A 20,293-nucleotide genomic window follows, 5' to 3' on the forward strand; every position below is an offset into this window, starting at 1 on the left:
CCCTCCCTCCCTCCTCCCTCCCTCCCTCTCTTTGCCAGGGAATGCCTACAATTATGAAAAACTGAATATATATCCTCCAGGAATCGGGTGTCCATGAATATGGTTTCTTTGAATAGTTAGTGACCCATTGTTTTTATACCTTAGTTAAGTTCTTTGATCACAGTGAGTTCCTCCTAAGTACTTTGCAAATATGAAAGACAGCCAGTTCCTTGTTTCATTATGCGTGATGTAAATGCTGTGGAGATCATCCGTAATTGCTATGCAACTCCTTTGTGAAGAAAAGTCTGCACGCTCGTAAACTCTGTTACATCTGTTACGTGTAAAGCATTTCTCCTGATCATCTTGTGTCACTTTGCCCCTGCTCTTTGCCGCAGCTGTGCGCTGCTAATGACTTCCCTTATTAGTTCGCGCCAGTGCAGTCTTGGGTTTGAAGCACACAGTGTAGAAAAATGTGGCTTTTTAGCAATCTTGTATTAGGCTAATGGATGATGTTTCTATCCATGGCGAAGGTGACGGGAGAGGAGAGTTGCTTCTCCCACTGCTGTTTTTCTAAAGAAGGATAATGTAAATAAATTCAGAGTTAACAAATAAGGCATCAGGGCCATATATATTCGAGCCAGATATGACAACTGTTTAAGTTCTATTAGTGTCATTTCAGGGCTGAGTGCAGTCAGTCTGTAGTCTGTTAGTTATACAACGAGGCTGTAAGGACTATAATATAAGCATATTGCAAATCATGTTGGAGATTATTCTTCTGCCGGAAATATTCCTGTTCATCCTTTAAGGCCCGGGTGAATCATCTCCTCCTGTCTAAAGCCTTCCTCTGTGTTCCCGTCAGTTTCTTCAGGCCTCCTTTCTACTAATCACATTTGACTGTCATCATCCTTTTACATGTTGTTCTCAGTCATCTGACTGTGACATATTCAAAGGGAGATAACTATTTTGTAATCCCCATGCCTAGGTCAAAATCTGGAATAAAGTAGCTGATTGATGAATTAGTAAAGAATGAAATCTTTTGATTTTGTTCACATCCTTCATACGTTTGTTATTAATATGTCCGTAATCATTTCTGAAGTTGAGTTTGGGGAGGTAACGGTGGCCCGTGGCTGGGAAGTGTGTAAATACTCTGTGCTTTTGGATGTAAATAGTTCCTTTCGTTCTACGGCCTTGTTGTCAAACGTCTAAAGCGTGTCTAAAAATCTTGGAAATCTCGATGTTCGTTTTCTTCTCTAGGAGGTCCAGCGCTGTACAGCTGATATGAACATCACTGCAGAACATTCTAATCATCCAGATAACAAGCACAAAAACAGATACATCAACATTTTAGCATGTGAGTAATAAACTTTAAACTATCTCCAACTGCGGGGAAATGAAATCTTCCTGCTGGGTAGAAGCTGAAAGGCAAGCAATCAGAATCAGGATGCCAAGAGAAAATTACACTTGCAAGTTAACCTCTCATTAGCCCATCTTCAACAGCGTGGAAGAAGAAGTGGGGACACTCTGCCCGCTGAGTCTTTCACGAAGCTGTCAGATCTCTGCTTAATAATCAGGTGATCGAAGGAAATGTTCTGAGCTTTACTGTTTTTACATGAAGTGATTTCATAGCCGATGCTGGGAACCAAACTGTAATGTCATGTCGCTCTCTTGACATTGTTCTTAACCAGTGAGAGCCAAGGCTTTTAACACAAATGGAAATACTGGGAACTGAATCAAGGAAGTTGAATTTCCAAGCAGTCTCTCTAAGATTAGGTAATTAGTTTATACCAGTCCTTGTGGCCCACGTGCTTAGTCCTGTCCAAAACATTTCCAGGGTCAGGAATACCCTGGAAGTTCAGGACGCAAACAAATAAGTGTTCTTCTTACAGAGCCTCAAGGAATACCCTAAGAGGACAGGCTACTTCTGTGGCTAGAAGGCCACTTTTCGTAGACACCATGGCTTGGGTCACTGGCTGAAGATACACACTTCTGTATTAAGGGCAGGGGCACAGATGTTTATGCTTAACATACACTATGGTAAAGAACACAGTACTTGCAATTTTATGTAATAGCGCATTTAAATCAGACCACTTAAATCTGCACGCTACTATAGATAGTTTTTTTAAACAATACTTTAGTGAGATGTAATTCACATACCATATAAAATTCACCCATTTTCACGTTAATTTGAAGTTAAATTTTACGTGAATTCCAGTGGTTTTTATTATCGACACAGAGTTGTACAACCATCACCACCATCTAATTTTAGAACATTTTCAGGACCCCAACAAGAAACTTCCTTACCCATGAGCAGTCACTCCCAATTCCTCCCTCTCCCAAAGTCCCTGGAAACCACGTACCTACTTGCTTTCTCTGTGTGTTTGCCTATTTTGGGTATTTCATATAAATGGAATCATACAATATATGGCCTTTTGTGTCACTTCTACTTGGCATGATGTTTTTAAGGTATACCCATGGTGTGGCTTATATCACTACTTCATTCCTTTATCACTACTTCATTCCTTTTTATGGCCGAATAATAATACTCTGTGCTATGGATATACCACATATTAATTTCTCATTTGTTGGACATTTGAACTGTTTCTACTTTTTGACTATTATGAAGAAGGCTGCTATGAACATTTGTGTACAAGGTTTTGTACGGACATATATTTTCAACTATCTTGGGTATATACTTAGGAATTGAATAGCTAGGTCATATGGTAACTTTATGTGTAACATTTTGAAGAACTTCCCAACTGTTGACCGAAGTGGCTACACCATTTTACATTCCCAGCAGCAATATATGCAGGTTCCAACGTTTCCACATCCTTGCCAACACTTGTTACTATGTTTTTTTGATAATAGCCAGCCTAATGAGTGTGAAGTCATATCTCACGGTAGTTTTGAGTTGCATTTCCCGAATGATTGATAGATGATGAACATCTATTCATGTATTTATTGGCCACCTGTATATCTTCTTTGGAGAAATGTCTGTTCAGATCCTTCGCCCAGTTTTTAATTGGATTACTTGTCTTTCTATTGTTGAGTTCTTTATAGATTCTAGATACAAATCCCTTATCAGATATATAGTTTGCAAGTATTTTCTTCTGTCCTGTGCATTGTCTTTTCACTTTCTTGATGATGTCATTTGAAGTACAGGTTTTTTGAATTTTGGTGAAATTCAGTGTATTTTTCTTTGGTTGCCTGTGGTCTTGTTCTCACATCCAACGAACCAGTGCCTAATCCAAGATCATGAATATTTACACCTGTCACAGTTTTCTGGTCTTAGCTCTTACATTTACGTCTTTGATCCATTTGAGTTAATTTGTGTATATGGTGTGAGGTAGGGGTCCAGGTTCATTCTTCTGCATGTTGATATCCAGTTGTCCCAGCACCGTTTGCTGAAAAGACTCTTCTTTCCCCCATTGAGTTGTCTTAGCACTCCACCCAAAATCAACTGACCGTAAGTGTGAGGGTTTATTTCCAGACTTTCCTTTCTTTTTCATTAATCTGTATGTCTGTCCTTATGTCATTGCCACACTTGTCTTGATTACTGACTTTGTAATAAGTTTTGAAATTGGAAACTGTGAGTCCTCCAACTTTGCTCTTCTTTTTCAAGGTTCAAGGATCTATTCTGGATCCCTTGTGCTTTCATATAAATTTCAGGATCAACCTGTCTATTACTGCAAAAAATGTCGCTGGGATTTTAATACGGATTATTTTGAATCTGTAGATGAATATGGGGAGCATTGCCATCTTAACAAAATTAGGTCTGCCAATTTATGAAGATGGGATGTCTTTCCATTTATATAGATCATCTTTTATTCCTTTCAGCAGTCTGCATTTTACAAGTGTTGTGCTTTTGTTAAATTTATTTCTAAGTATTTTATTGTTTTGGATAGAATTGTTTACTTGATATTTTCAGATTGTTCATTGCTAGTGTATGGAAATATAATTGATTTTTGTATGTTATGTTGATCTTGTATCTAACCACCTTGACTGAACTCATTAGTTCTAACAGTTGTGTGACCCTTGTTATTTTCTATATTTTTGTTAATAGCCACTCTAACAGGTGTGAGGTGATATCTCATCGTGGTTTTGATATGCATCTCCCTGAAGATTAGTGATGTTGAGCAACTTTTCATGTACCCATTGGCCACCTATATGTTTTCTTTGGAAACATGGATATTTAGGTCCTCTGCCCATATTTTAACTGATTGCTCGTTTTTATAGCTGTTGATTTGTGTGAGTTATTTATATATTTTGGATGTCAACCCCTCATCAGATACATGATTTGCAAATATTTTCTCCCCCTCGGTAAGCTGCCTTTTCATTTTGTTGATGGTTTCCTTTGCTGTGCAGAAACTGTTTAGTTTGATGTAGTTCCACTTGTTTGTTTTGTTTTTTTTTTTTGCGGTACGCAGCCCTCTCACTGTTGTGGCCTCTCCCGTTGCGGAGCACAGGCTCTGAACGCGCAGGCTCAGTGGCCATGGCTCACGGGCCCAGCCACTCCGCGGCATGTGGGATCTTCCCGGACCGGGGCACGAACCCGTGTCCCCTGCATCGGCAGGCGGACTCTCAACCACTGCGCCACCAGGGAAGCCCTCCAGTTGTTTATTTTTGCTTTTGGTTTTGGTGTCAGATTGAAAAAAATCACTGCCAAGACTTATGTCAAGGAGCTTTTTTTCTCTGTTGTTTTTTCCTAGGAGTTTTATGATTTCAGGTCTTAAATTCAAGGCTTTAATCCATGTCGAGTTAATTTTTATGTATGGTGGACTGTAGTGGTCCAGTTTCATTCTTTTGCATGTGGCTGTCCACTTTTCCCAACACTGTTTATTGAAGAGGGTGTCCTTTCCCCATTGTATATTCCTGGCCCTTTTGTCATAAACCAGTGGACCATATATGTGTGGGTTTATTTATGGGCTCTCTACTCTGTTCCATTGATCTGTGTGTCTGTTTTTATTGCCAGTACCGTACTGTTTTAATTATTATAGCTCTGTAATACAGTTTGAAGTCAGGGGGTGTGATGCCTCCAGCTTTGTCCTTCTTTCTCAAGATGGCTTTGGCTATTTGAGGTCTTTTATGGTTCCACACACATTTTAGGATTGTTTGTTCTATTTATGTGAAAAAATGCCATTGGAATTTTGATAGGTATGGCATTGAATCTGTAGATTGCTTTGGGTAGTAGTATGGACCTGTTAACAATATGAACTCTTCCAATCCATGAGCATGGACTATCCTTCCATTTATTTGTGTCTTCTTCAGTTTCTTTTATTAATGTCTTAGAGTTTTCAATACACAGGTCTTTCACCTCCTTGGTTAAGTTTATTCCTAGGTGTTTTGTTCTTTTTGATGCAATTGTAAATGGGATTGTTTTCTCAGTTTCTCTTTCTGACAGTTCATTATTACCGTATAGAAATTCAATCGATTTTTGTGTATTGATTTAGTATCCTGCAACTTTACTGAATTCATTTATTCTAACAGTTTTTTGATGGAGTCTTTAGGATTTTCTATATATAATGTCAGGTCATCTGCAAATAGTGCCAGTTTTACTTCTTCCTGTCTAATTTGGATGCTTTTTATTTCTCTTTCTTGCCTAACTGTACTGGCTAGGACTTCTAATACCATGATAAATAAAAATGGCAAGAGTGGACATCCTTATCTTGTTCCCAGTCTCAGAGGAAAAGCTTTCAGCTTTTCACCATTGAGTACGATGTTAGCTGTGGAGTTGTCATATATGACCTTAGGGTCTCTATATACAGGATCATGTCATCTGTGATTGTAGTTTTACGTCTTCTAGAAAACGTTTTAAAAGAACCAAAAGTCATTTTTGAATGAGAGTATTTGTTTCAGTTACCTGAGAGAATGAGGAGAAGGAAAAGAAGAGAACAAGAAAGGAGAGTAAAACTTTTCTTTTCTTGGCAGTCTTTGGATAGATTGACTCTGGCAGTATTTGTCGGCCAAGCCAGTCAAGGCTCACCTCCCTGAGACTGTGAGGACTTGTCCATTTATAGACCTCATTTCTAAGCATGTAAGTCAGGCAGAGATATACACGTGTATATGCCTTGCATATGTCCACACACATCACTGTCCACCGTAGCAACCTCTACTTCTAGTGAGCTCACTGCCTTAGCTAAAAGTATGTGGCAGAGAAGAGGGAGGAAATCAAGGCAACTTCTTTGTGATGTGCCCAAGGGTTATCGTGTTTTGTCACAAAACCACCAGGTCTTCTTAGACATGTTTGTACTTTCACAAGTTCATTTGAGGTTTTACTTTCACAAATTCAGATTAGATGTGGTTTTATTTTCCTAAGTTCGGAGAGCTGGGTTTTGGTGCTCTCTTGGTCACTTGGTCAGACTCTGGGCACATCACCCGGCACCTTGGTCTACCCCTATATTAACGCCTTTATATAGCAAAGAGTAGCATGGAAATGTTATGGAACAAGTAAAATTAGTCCATGAATGTGCCTGGAACACAATATAGGAAGAGCGTTCTCTCGTGGAGCCCTCACAGCTTTCAAGGCACACGTGGATGCCACCTCCAGTATTGATCTTTTTAGCTAGTCTGTTACCTTTTTGATGAAATACGAATTGTGCAACTTGAGGAACACGTGTTCTCTTTGTCAGTCTGAGAAGTAACAATATAATGCTCCTAAGGCATAGGATCCAGATGCCCTAGGAGAGTATTTTCAGTTGGGGCCCATTTGTATCAGGCAGCCCCTGTTCAGATTCACTGCAGTCTGAGAGTTTGTCAGCACAACAAAAGCAATTCACAGTTCCAAGAATGTGGAGGGCTTTCCAAAAGTGCTTGATATAGTCTGGGGTCAGTAATGTCTAGGCTAATCCACTCATTGGACTTCTTTTCGAGCTAGCCTTTTACGATCATGATTATAAATAGAAATGGAAATCGGGCTTTTGCCCATTCTCTTTCTAGCTAGGGAAAAATAAAAGTATGACCTCAGCTTTCTTTTGTTTGTTATCCTATAAATACAAGCTCATTCTGTTGGGCAACCAGAGGCACATATCACCACTCACCTTTTGTTCGTAGGGGAAGGTTAAGTGGATCTTAAGTCTGATCATGGACTTCAGATTCCGGTGAAGCGATTACTCTTAGAAGCAAGCTCTGGCTCCCTCCATTATTCAGGGTCTGCTGGGGCGATGGCGAGTCCAGCTGAATTTAGCAATGGCACCTCCGGAAAATAGATGTTCTGGACTTGATCTAATAAAATCACCTTTTTATATTTGTATCAGTGGGGAGGGGGTGGGGCATGAGTAATCAAAGGCCTTGGAAACTGGTTTTAAAATATAGGATGAGGGGGGCTTCCCTGGTGGCGCAGTGGTTGAGAGTCTGCCTGCCGATGCAGGGGATGGGAGTTCATGACCCGGTCCGGGAAGATCCCACGTGCCGCGGAGCGGCTGGGCCCGTGAGCCACGGCTGCTGAGCCTGCGCGTCCGGAGCCCGTGCTCTGCAACGGGAGAGGCCACAACAGTGAGAGGCCCGCGTACTGCAAAAAGAAAAAATATATATGTATATATAGGATGAGGAAATCTGGGAGGGTTGCGACTTGAATTGTTTTACATGAACTAATAAAGACCACAATTTGCATTTCTTGCATATTAGCACTCACAGGTCAGAGCATGAGGTAGGAGTGTCCCTGTGGTTTGGAGACGGGTTTGAATGCTGTAGCTTTGAATTTTTAGTTGTTCTTCTGCCAGAAGGTTTCTCGGGCCACTCTGGGAGATGCCATGTTGCCTCTTTGCCTTGTTTTGTGCTTTAGGATGCTGCTAGTTTTCGAATTAACACATTTTGGTTTTGCTTTTTTTTCTTATCCTCTGTAGATGATCACAGTAGGGTGAAGTTGAGACCTTTACCAGGAAAAGACTCTAAGCACAGCGACTACATTAATGCAAACTATGTCGATGTAAGTCAGAAATGTTTTCTTATAAACCTGTTTCTGATAAGTGAAGAGTGCTGCAGAGAGCGTTGAATGTGTTTTCATGCCGCACAGAGCTCACGTGAGCAGCCCAGCCTACTCAATACGGAAGGCACTTGAATTATTAGCTGGTCTGTGATACTGCTTTCATCTTACTTTGTGCTGTGTCGTCTTTGAAGGGTTACAACAAAGCGAAAGCCTACATCGCCACCCAGGGACCGTTAAAGTCTACGTTTGAAGATTTCTGGAGGATGATTTGGGAACAAAACACCGGAATCATTGTCATGATTACGAACCTTGTGGAAAAAGGAAGAGTAAGAGCTTGTTGGCTTAATCGTGTACCTTCATTCAAAAAGATATTTGTGGAGTACCGCTGTAGGGTAGAAAGTTGGCAAGGCCGAAAGAGCTAGAGAAGTGAGAAGTGGCCTCCCTGCCAGGAAAGTGAGCTTAGGCACTTACCAGAGTGGATTAAACATGATGATTGAGGTGAATAGGGTATTAATTGGGGGAGGGGGGGTGCTGCAAAACACAGGAATGCATCCTCTAGTACAGAGATTTTTTTAAAGAGTTAATATGTGAGGTGAGATTGGAACAGTGAAAGAGGAGGAGGAAGAGTTACACAGGCTTGAAAAGAGTATCTGGGAGAGAAAGAACAAAAGCAGGGACGTTGGAAGAAACAGTTTAGTCAAGGAACTACTAATAGTTCACACTGGGGGGGAGTAAAGACTGCTTAAACACCTTGACCATCACTAAGAGAACCTTTTTTTAAGATGATGATTCATATGTTAACTTGATTGGGTTATGAGCTTACATTAGACGTGAATTTAAGCTGGAAAAAGGATCCAGGCTCTGGTTGGTTACTCAGAGTCACCACTGCTTCGCTTTGACGGTGGAATCCCTCTTTTGCCTTTGGTGACCCAGTTTTTAACACGAAGGCTCTCACAGTTACAAGAGACTTTGTGTTAACTGTGAATGCAGGCCAGCCTCCCAAAATGATACTTAAACTCCCTTGATAACATATCCTACCCACATTTCGTAGAGGTCAGATATACAGGATTTTTCTTAGACCTTCTTTTAAAGTACATCATGTGTTGAAGGATGATCGCGAACACTAGGCCCATTTCTCAAGTGATCTTGCCCAAACGTGTCCCAAGATTAACCTCTTCAGAGGTCACATCTGCCTGCAAGGCCTTCAGCCCATGCATTCCTTTTTTGGTCAACCACGTGGTGATATGGCCTGTGTCTCCACACCATCATTTGAAACCACATTATCAACATTGGAATTGTGACATCAACTGCAGTTATAATTTACAGCTTTTTTCTTTTCTGCAGCGAAAATGTGATCAGTATTGGCCCACAGAGAACAGTGAGGAGTATGGAAACATTATTGTCACACTGAAGAGCACAAAAGTACACGCCTGCTATACTGTTCGTCGTTTTTCAGTCCGAAACACAAAAGTGAAAAAGGTATTGAAGGAGTTGGGTGGGCTGCCAGGGCATCTCTTTTTAAACTAGTATGAAAATTACTGTGCGACTAAGGCCAACTCTCATAACCAACTTGGTTTTTAAAAAAGTATTTTTGAAACATTTTTTTCACAACTCTTTTGATTGACATCAGTGTGTGGTGTGAAAGATACTGGCAAAGCACATAATAGAATTTAACTGGCCTGATTGAGTTCTTTAATCTCTTCATGAAAGAGGCTTCATCTGGGGGAAAAAAAAAAAGGTCCTCTGAGGTTTTGGTAACCAGCAAATATGGCAGCATCTGTTTGTTTGGTGATGTAGCTTTTTAATTCCAAGTTTCTGACAGCTTTAAAGCATTGTTTCCCAAAGTGTGTCCCAAGGGATACTAGCCCTGCAAGGTGCTTGCAGAAATCAAATTCCGTGCTTCAGTAAGTATGGAAAATGAATGCCACGGAGTATGTACTCCCCCTTAGAAATTTACAAGGAACACAAGTACCGAGAGTGCTAGAGTTAAGAAACCGATATAACTTGGTCGTGTTTCCTAATGTGACTTAACAATGAAACGCTTCTCTGTAGTAGAACTGTTACCATCGTGAGAATTACACCTTGTGGAAATGGTGCTTTCAAGTTATCTCAGTTTCTCTTGTTGAAAATCCACTGTCCCATCGAGACTCATAGATCACTGTAGCAGTACTATGAACTCAAGACAGGTGCTCATTAGGAAAATGTGAAGTAGTAGTCTACAGAGGTTTAGGTATGGAAGTTGTTTGTAGCAGTGGTTCCTAATTTATTTTTTTAGTCTTGGACATCTTTGAGAATGTGATAAAACTGTCTCCCTCTTGCCCCAGAAGAATTCACATTTACCGAGATTTTTATACGCACTGTCAGTGGCTCTGAAGCCCATTTGTGATCCAAGGTTAACAGTCCTTTCTGTGTATAGTTTGTTTCCAAGAATAGCGGAAGTATATAAAAATCAGCTGCACTGTTTTTATCTGTGTTCTCTGAAATAGAGCTGTTAACTGGCTCAAGCTAACCAGTAACTCATGAAGTACAGTGTCCATTACTCACGGAAGCACCTCAGGTTATTTAAACACGACCGACTTACTCTTATTTTAGAAACAGCTTAAGCCAGAGGAGGAAGTCCAATAGGAACGTTAGGTGTTTTGCACACTGACCATCGTAACTGCAAATGCGGAAGAAATAGGAAAATGAGGGGTAACAGAAGAATTAAGAAATCAAAGACATCCAAAGGCCTTGTAGCACAGGGCCAGACACCCTACAAGGTTCAGTGTCAATGGATTAATGACCCTGAATCATCAAAAAAATTTTTTTTATTTTAGAGGTATTGGTAATTTAAAAAAAAAAAAAATCACAGCAAGTGATCTATTTGGGGAGATTTTTCATCCAAAGTGGTTCAAGTGTAAAAAGTGCAGCCACTTAAATGAATTCTTCAGAGTAGTGTTCCTTTAAGGAAGTGACAGATAAATTGATTGTTGCCTTTGACTCTAGAGATTTCGAACCACTTGTCACTTAGGATCCTCCCCACACCTCCTGGAGAGTGTACGGCACGAGCGCTCTGGCTCCTAAAGGTCCAATCCGGACAGTGGAGAAAGAATGTGAGTCCCGGCCCACAGTCAGATGAGTTGGGGCATCTCAAATGCTGCCGGGAAATGGAGGCCTTGTAGGCAAATTACAAAGTGCTTGGATCGGTCCAGATCCAGAAAACCGATACTAAACATTCATTCTTGTTACAGTCTTAACCCATTTTCTCTTCCAAGAATGTCTGATCCTTCTATGCACCCAGGTCATGTCTCCGTTTTGGGCATGAGAGGGCCACAGAGAGGAAATAACCAACCCCAGGAACAGCAGTTAAGGCGAATGGGAACAGAGGTCAGGTTTGCTGACGTCCTTATGTGATTTTTTTTTTTTTTTTTTTTTTTTTTGGTACGCGGGCCTCTCACTGCTGTGGCCTCTCCCGTTGCAGAGCACAGGCTCCGGACGCACAGGCTCAGCGGCCACGGCTCACAGGCCTAGCCGCTCTGCGGCATGTGGGATCCTCCCGGACCAGGGCACGAACCCGCGTCCCCTGCATCGGCAGGCGGGCTCTCAACCACTGCGCCACCAGGGAAGCCCCCTTATGTGATTTTTACCAGAATGGCCACTCTCAGCTTAAAGCCATCTTTTCTCACCCTCTCTCAGGGTCAGAAGGGAAATCCCAAGGGGCGTCAGAATGAACGGGTAGTGATCCAGTACCACTACACGCAGTGGCCCGACATGGGAGTTCCCGAGTACGCCCTCCCGGTCCTGACCTTCGTGAGGAGGTCCTCAGCAGCCCGGACTCCAGAAATGGGCCCTGTGTTGGTGCACTGCAGGTGAGGCCAACGGCGTCCCCTTTCTTCTGCCTGGGATTCAGCATTTGAATTGGGCAGAGCAGCGGGTGTGGGCTGTGTGAACTTGGACCACTGTGGCCCTGCTGCTTGCGGCTTTGTTTGATTTAGAAACGGAGTCTTAATGCTGAAAACTGGGACCAATGAGACCTGTTAGGGTTATGGAAGGTCACTGTAGTCCCTCACATTAAGAAACCATCTGCTGCTTCTGAGGTTAAAACAAAATATGCTCTTAGAGGATGAGTCTCCAGTTTTTATAACGCCTTCTTATTACTGATAAAAAAATCCCCAGTGTTTATAGGGAAATTGTTGGCAGCTCCTAATATATAGAAACCTTACACACAAGTTTAGGACTTTCCGCACTAGAGATTTTGAGTTTTTGAACATGGCTTTTCTGTAGGGTTCCTCCAAATGATAATATTTAGTTTATGTGTGAAAGGCTTTCAGTTTATACGTGCTATATAAAATACCTTTTTTAAAGCACAGATAAAGCCTGTTTTCCCATCTTAACTAACTACCTTAAACAACCTTAGCTGATTGTTTCAAAAATGCTTTTATTGTGTTTCATTTGGATTGCTGGGCTTTTTTCACTTTGGTATTCAAATAGATGTTGCTTATTCTGTGATGTATGTTACATAGCTGCCCGGCCTTTCCTCAGCATTTCTTTGGGGCTGTTCTCATAACATGCTTCCACAGAGCAGGTCCTTTGCAGACGTCGGAAAAGTCCCATAAGGACTCTGTTTAAAGTCCCATAAGGACTCGACATTTTTGCTCACCCATTTAGAATCACTAAAATAGAGGTGAAGGTCTGTCAATCAAAGCACTTGGGTATCATCAACAAAACTGTGTGAGATGGGGAACCTGAGGCGGCAGGTTTCTGCCAAAAGAAGCCTGTGGTTCAGTACGGCAGAACTCGGGTCTCCCTGGGCTGGGTTGTGTTGTTTTGCTTAAATAACAATCAGGAAACGGGAATAAAAGAGGCCAGCTTTTCCAGAGGGGCTCTCCTTCTCCTACCCCTGGATTACTAAAGGAAAGTAGCCCTTATAAATAGGAACTTGCCAGTACTGAGCACCCTGGGCGGGAGCTGTGCACAAAGGGGGTTTATTGAAAGGACAGTGCGTTCTCCCAGAATCCCTGGGGGAGCAGGAGAACCAGGCGATGCCTCGGCAGGGGTGCGGAGATGGCTACTGGCGGGAGAGACACCTTGCGGCCCCTGGCATAACAGAGTTAAACCCTTTGCTTGAGCTGCAAGCAAGGCTGAGAAAGCAAATCTGTAACTTTTATATTTTTATGTATGGTAGAAGGGCAGTCTTCCCTCCCCCTCAAGACTCACGAGGAAGGAAGAGCCTATTGAAGTTTCTGCATGCTATCCGTTTGTCAGCATAACCCTCTCGTTGAGAGAACCCAGTGTCGTTGACGTAGGTTATTTCTCAGCGCGTTGGAGACTCAGATGATAATTTTTGTAATCCATGGTTCATGACCTGGTAGAGCAGCAGGTGTACTAGTTGAGTGTCTGCCTTTCTTCCAGTGCTGGCGTGGGCAGGACGGGCACCTACATTGTGATCGACAGCATGCTGCAACAGATAAAAGACAAAAGCACAGTCAATGTCCTGGGGTTCCTGAAGCATATCAGGACACAGCGCAACTACCTCGTCCAGACTGAGGTGAGGAGGGGCGCTGGTGTTCCCATGTGACTCCAGCACACGCCTGAACTGAAAGTTGAATGACTGAGAGTGAGACATACGCATTCTCTTGGGCCTGGAAGGAAGTTACAGGTTTGTGTTGGAAGATGTCCTAACCGGGATACCGTTCTTTGGCTCACAGGCATCCATTTCTGTGTGGCTCTTAAATGAAGCAGATACCGTTTTCTCTAGTGCTGTGTATTCCATGCTGCGGGCGCTTAAACCTTGTTGTTTAGCCTGAGAGATATATACGAGGCAATGGTTCTGAAGCCCTTCACTGAACACACGTCTTCCCACTGCTTTGTTTGGGGCGTGGTATGGAATACAGAACTAAACGCAGCACAGGCCCTACCCGAAAATAACTTCTGATCGATAAGGAAGGATGGACTGGAGCCGACCTCCCTGGCTGTAAATGCATGAAGGATGGACTGGAGCCGACCCCCCTGGCTGTAAATGCATGAGGGAGGTCCCTGCTAGGGGAAGAGTTCATCTAAGGTCGATTTCACGCAGGGGACAGAGGTGGCTGCCCTGTCGCAGCTCTCCTCAGTGACTACCATGTCGTGTGCCTTTTAGGAGCAGTACATTTTCATCCACGATGCCTTGTTGGAAGCCATTCTTGGAAAGGAGACTGAAGTATCTTCCAGTCAGCTGCATAGTTACGTTAACAGTATCCTCATACCAGGAGCGGGAGGAAAGACACGACTCGAGAAACAGTTCAAGGTAGTGCTTTCAATACGTTTCTTTGGCAAAGCAGCAAGGAGGTAAAGAAATGCCTTGAGTTTGGAGGGTCATGTCTTTTTTGCATGAAGGTCTAGACTAAAATGGATTACTATTTATTTGTACTCCTCAGACGTAATCCATGGGAAGATCAAGTTTCGACTTACGTATGAATTGTGGGTATCCAAGTAGACAGTGCTGTGCTGTATTTTCTTCTGCGCAGTTTAGGACTTTAACATTTGCCCCTGGCCCCAATGACATAGTACTCTGTCAGTCGTTCCAGTCCAAAAAATATCCTCTGTATTTTTTTTTTTTTTTGCGGTACGCGGGCCTCACTGTTGTCTGTTGTGGCCTCTCCCGTTGCGGAGCACAGGCTCCGGACGCGCAGGCTCAGCAGCCGTGGCTCACGGGCCCAGCCGCTCCGCGGCATGTGGCATCCTCCCGGACCGGGGCACGAACCGGACTCTCAACCACTGCGCCACCAGGGAAGCCCTATCCTCTGTATTTTTTTCTGAACGAATACTGTCTTACCCTGATGGAGAACGGCTATTTGTTGGCATTATCTTAAAAGCAAAGCTCTTTGAATGACTATCCTAGCAGATAATTTAGAAACTAGAAAAGATCTAGTTACTACGGAATACTAAAGAAACTTTAGTTAACTTTTCCTAAATGGTTATTCTTTTTCTTTGATAGGGGCATGGGGGCATGAGGTGTAAAGACAGTTAAGGTTTATACGGAATTGAGTGAAAAGAGAGACTGTAAGAACTATTAAAGTAAGTAAGATCAGAAAGCTCAGTCATCTCAAAGTACTAAGTGCTTTCCTATTTCGTAGTCTCTCATTAGACTTTAAAAAAAACCAGGCTTTTTTGCACATTGTTCTGTATGTAATTTCTCGTTTTGTGTCAAGATGGAAAGAATGAGATGAATCTCTGCAGTTTTAGTTTTCATGGTAAAACCTTCCATAGACACTGAAATCTTCGAGTCTCAGCTCAAGAAATGAGACTGTCAAACAAAGGATAACAAGTGATATGAAATGAAAAGTAGATCAATTTCACCAAGTTCAGTTATAACAATTTTAAATTTCTAGGTCTCCTTTTATAACATCCTTACTGCTCTGCAAACCATTTGAGGTAATCAATAGTGAGGACATAGTGTCTCATTTTGAATGTTTAAAATGAATTCTTAAAAAAATTAAGTACCAATAATTCTTAATTAAATTCTGCCTTTTCTGTTTCTGCAACATTTGTTTATACACTGTTTTAAAAATTCATCAGAGGAAACCAGGTCATTTGTTCCTTTACAGGCGTTAACCAACTACATCCACCTCCATGTAGAGAAGGAGACCGTTCCCATATACTCTGTTAGCATGGACCCCTCCCTCCCCACCCCCCGCAAAACACCGACAGAATGATTCAACCAAGCTATATACACAGGAAGAATAACCAAACTACTGGGCTAATTATTTATAACAGCCTTAGAACAATGTCAGTTCAGTTTAACAGACATTTCCTGAGAACTTAGTAAATTCTTTACCATGATTAGCTCTTATTACCACGAAGCCGTGTTTGCTAGTATAGAGCCACCTCCATTTCATGTGGCTGTGAGGAATCAGTGACATCATCAACAGAGAAACCCACGTTAATTCAACAAATGCTGCTTACATAGTGCCGCTGCTTACGTACGTAGTGCCTGTAGTCAAGAAACCTAAGGCCTAGGGCTTCCCCAGTGGCGCAGTGGTTGAGAGTCCGCCTGCCGATGCAGGGGACGCGGGTTCGTGCCCCGGTCCGGGAGGATCCCACATGCCGCGGAGCGGCTGAGCCTGCGCGTCCGGAGCCTGTGCTCCGCAACAGGAGAGGCCACAACAGTGATGAGGCCCGCGTACAGCAAAAAAAAAAAAAAAAAAAAGGAAACCTAAGGCCTAATAGTAAATAAAGCAAGCACGCAAACAACCAAGACAACTGAAAAAGCTACCACTCTTGAAACACAAAAAAGTGTCCTTTGCGATGCAAAAATGTTTATAGTATCTGTGCCAGATCATCAAGCAGATGCTGTCAATTATACCTTTGTTTTTGTTTTGTTGTCTTTCCCCGCTTGACTGAGATAGACCACGCTGCATGTAGGTCAAAGAATTCCAAGTTTAGGGTCTACAACGTAATGGTTTGATAGTTAACTACATACTGAGAAACCATTACCACAATAAGTTAGTTAACACAGGCACAATTATAATCCTTTGAATGAAGGCTAAAATGTTGCTTTTCTTTCAGCTGGTCACACAGTGTAATGCAAAATACGTGGAATGCTTCAGTGCTCAGAAAGAGTGTAACAAAGAGAAGAACAGAAACTCTTCAGTCGTGCCCTGTAAGATCTTAAAATCAGTTCGACTTGCCTGTGTTCGTTTTTCCTTTGGATTTTGTGTGTTTGTTAGGTAAAGAGGCAGCCACTACCAAGGGGAAAAGTTATGCTGAGGACAACTGAAGCAGTTTGATCAAAACGGGAGGGGTGGGTGTCGGCACCAGCAAGTTGCTGCGTCTATGTGACATGAAAGCTCGCTTCAGTTCACCTCGAAATTCAAGAGTCAGATTATTTCTACCATGTCTTGCCTTTAAAAAAAAAATGTCAAGTCATTATCACTGTGGCATTAATGCTCTCTTCAAACAGAGAGTCCTGGATTAATCTGCACAGCTGGAACTACATTGCTAAATTATTCTGGCTATTGAGACTAAATTATTCTGGCTATTGAGGAGACTAAGGCACCGTTGGTAGGTGGTGACCGCTGCATAAATAACTTAGGACACAGCAGTGGATACTGTGTGTAGTACACTGTAGACACAGGCATGGGTGATCAGTGAAGAGGTTCCCTCTACTGAAAGAGGCCAGTATTTTCTAAGCCCTTCCCAAAGAAAAAGATTGGGAGTAAGGGGATGGCAAAAGAGCAAACTACAATACGTTGGTGTAAGTGTAGGAATATCAAACCAGGGTCAAGAGTGACCTGAAACCCTGTGTCGACTCCACACACAGTATCCTGTTAGTGATCCGCTGGGAAAGCCTCTCCCACAGCCAAGTGTTATTCCTAGAACGTCTGGGTCCTGCTGGGCACATGCAGCAGAATTTCATTTTACATTCTTCCTTAGCTGATAATGCTCTAGCTTGTTTAAAAATATAGGTAAGTCTTAAAAAGAAAGGGGAGCCAAAGAGCTCTATTACTCACCAAGTAACTCTCAGAAAGTGCTGTTGGTGGTGAGGGGTAACGAGGCAAATGTGGTGTTTTCGTTTTTTCCATGTCATAGCTGAGCGTGCTCGAGTGGGCCTTGCACCGTTGCCTGGAATGAAAGGAACAGACTACATTAATGCTTCTTATATCATGGTGAGAGTCAACAGTTAATTATAAATAAAGTCAATTAAACTGAAAGGTGCTAAACAGCAGATACCACCTATGTGACTTTCAAGTAATTTCTTGATGTGTAATATCAAAATTATAGAGATTTCTGTATCTGGAAACCTCTAACCAAGGATACCTAATCGGTGAGGACACAAAGATTGCTTAAGCTAACAGAAATGCTTGTTAAGGAATTAATCTTTTCATGAATTTCACCCATCTAGCCTTGGAATAAATGTTGAAATGGCTGTCAAGTAAAAACAGCAGGGGGAACTAGAAGTGCATCGGACGTGGAGAGAAAACTGTCTATATACAAGTTAGGAGAAGTACATCTAAAAATTAGCCAAGTGCACTGAATGCCTCTTTCGATTATTTTCGTGAGGGCGAAACAGTGCCGGTCTCATTTCATGAATATATTGTACTGCTGCAGAGTTAAACACTCATAATCACTGGTTTTTCGTCCTCCTAACTGAAGGGCTATTACAGGAGCAATGAATTTATCATAACCCAGCATCCTCTGCCACATACTACGAAAGATTTCTGGCGAATGATTTGGGATCATAACGCACAGATCATTGTCATGCTGCCAGACAACCAGAGCTTGGTAAGTAAAGCACATCTGCTATATATTAATGAGCCCGGGAGGCCAGAGCATAAATTACCTTGTCACAGGGCTACAGTGTCTGTACATGCTAGGGAGGGAATTCAGACTTCTCATCTTGTATGTCTGCACAGGTGCCTTTCCTAGTCTTACCATTCCTGACCCTATCAGTTCCAACAGGATCAGCACTGATCCCTAATGCTGGTGATATGTCAGTCAATCACCCCTCAGTTGTACTGTACATGGCAGTGTGGGAGAAGGTTTTTATTTATTTATTTTGGCTGCGTTGGGTCTATTGTTGCTGCGCGTGGGCTTCTCACTGCGGTGGCTCCTCGTCGCAAAGCGCGGGCTCAGTTGCTCCGCGGCATGTGGGAATCTTCCCGGAGCAGAGCTCGAACCCATGTCCCCTGAATTGGCAGGCGGATTCTTAACCACTGAGCTACCAGGGAAGCCCAGAAGGTTTTGAAGAAGGTCCTTTTTCTAACCTCACTAATGCACGATCTTAAGCCGACCTCTTAGTTGCTATATGTCACTGTTGAAAAATAAATGAACAGTAACAGTAGTTAACGTTTATTGATTATATCCTTTATTGATTGTATCAATAAATGTTAACAGTAGTTAACATCGATTGATTATATTTTTACCTGTATTAACTCCTTTAATCCTGTCTACAACTCGATGACACAGGTGCTCTCAGCATCTCCTTTCGTAGCTGAGAAAACTGAGGGAAGTAACTTGCCCAAGGGCATATACGGACCATGGGAGCCAGGATTGGAACTTGAGTCACCTGTCTCATTTTGCTATTGTATATGTCCAATGCCGCCACATCACAGAGATGTTTCCTGGCCCAAAGAAAACGGTATCAAAAGTACTAATAATGTATCGTTATTTTCCCCCAATCCATAGGCAAGCCCGATCTATTACAGGGAGGGAGATTAGGAAAGCCTTCCTTGTTCGGACTTGATGGTGCTTTTTAAGACCTTGACTAAGCTACTACCTCTTTCTTCTCCCTTTAGTCCTTCCCTATTGAGGTCGCTAGACCCTAGAGGAGAAGGGTGAGCACGTTTATGAAAATAAGTGTAACTATTTCTGCTGAGCTCTCATTGCATTCTTAAGTTTCGAAATAGTTGGGTCTTCAGAAGTTACTATGAGGACTTGTAAGCGCACAAAGTAACAACAAAAACAAAAACGATCTGCCTCTGTGAGTGTCAGAGTAGTGAGTTTTTTAATCAAGAAAGAACAGCATGTGAGTGAACCCCTAGTCTCGATGACATGCATTTGACTGTGTGCCCAGTCAGTAGGAACTTCACTTTGTCGCTTTCTGCTCCAGCTTCGGAATACCAAGACTGCTTCTGTGTGATAGAATGGCAACAAAGTTGAGAATCTTAAGCTAAAAACTGGAGTGTAAATTTTCAAATTAGCTGGCAATAGGGGTCTACTCTGTTCGGCATATGGAAATTGGAGGCATTTAGGGTTGTTAAAACGTGCATTTGTTGGATGAGTCAGTGTTTTGTTATCCTCACTTAACAGAGGACAGTCACTATACCCAAGAGCTCATTTGTATGGGGAGGAGAGGGGGAGACTGACTGAGTGAGTCAATACGTGTTCTGTGGACAGCGACGATACCGGGCCACCAGGCCTGTCATCTCGCTGTCTCTCCGAGGCCCAAGGAGGCTATGCTGCAATCACGCATGTCTGCACTCATAGCTCTAGGGTCGAAAGTCAGAGTCAGTGGTGTGTAGTTTTTTCTAAAGGTACTGTCTCTGCATTTTTTGTTTGCTTTGTTACTTATCACTACTGTAACGTTACAAAGACCATCGTTCTGTGAATAGCCCAAAAGTCGCTGCTGCTTAGGCGTCTCTGCCCTATCCGTAAGCAAAATAAGCATGCGATCAGAGCTCCTACTGAATTAAGAAGTAGCATTTCTTTGTCATATATTCCCTAGTTTACTGTCTGTGTTCAAAAGGTTTTTCTGCCGTCCCTCCACCATTACTAAAATCCCTTTGGCAGTCTTTAGGCAAATTAGATAATTTCCAGTTCATCTTATCATCATAATAGCTCTTTGAGGTATGTAGTTTTATTATTCCCACTTTCCAGATACGGAAATTAAGCCTTAGATAGATTACTTTTTTCAGGATCACATCCAGGCCTATA

General features: G+C 42.3%; 1 protein-coding gene across 5 annotated transcripts in view; it reads left to right on the plus strand.

Moving 5' to 3' along the window:
- PTPRG (protein tyrosine phosphatase receptor type G) overlaps positions 1-20,293 on the plus strand; it is a 730,377-nt gene that overhangs the window by 689,226 nt on the left and 20,858 nt on the right. For all 5 annotated transcript variants that reach the window (XM_029242114.1, XM_029242111.1, XM_029242113.1 and 2 more), the window contains 10 exons: positions 1,234-1,330; positions 7,818-7,900; positions 8,092-8,226; positions 9,245-9,379; positions 11,576-11,748; positions 13,292-13,427; positions 14,019-14,165; positions 16,427-16,520; positions 17,450-17,526; positions 18,014-18,142. In XM_029242114.1, coding sequence (XP_029097947.1) covers positions 1,234-1,330; positions 7,818-7,900; positions 8,092-8,226; positions 9,245-9,379; positions 11,576-11,748; positions 13,292-13,427; positions 14,019-14,165; positions 16,427-16,520; positions 17,450-17,526; positions 18,014-18,142 — 1,206 coding nt within the window. The remainder of the gene's footprint in view (positions 1-1,233; positions 1,331-7,817; positions 7,901-8,091; positions 8,227-9,244; positions 9,380-11,575; positions 11,749-13,291; positions 13,428-14,018; positions 14,166-16,426; positions 16,521-17,449; positions 17,527-18,013; positions 18,143-20,293) is intronic.

The sequence above is a fragment of the Monodon monoceros genome, unplaced genomic scaffold (assembly GCF_005190385.1).
Source record: "Monodon monoceros isolate NGI ecotype Baffin Bay Population unplaced genomic scaffold, NGI_Narwhal_1 Super_Scaffold_3, whole genome shotgun sequence".
Classification (NCBI taxonomy): domain Eukaryota; kingdom Metazoa; phylum Chordata; class Mammalia; order Artiodactyla; family Monodontidae; genus Monodon; species Monodon monoceros.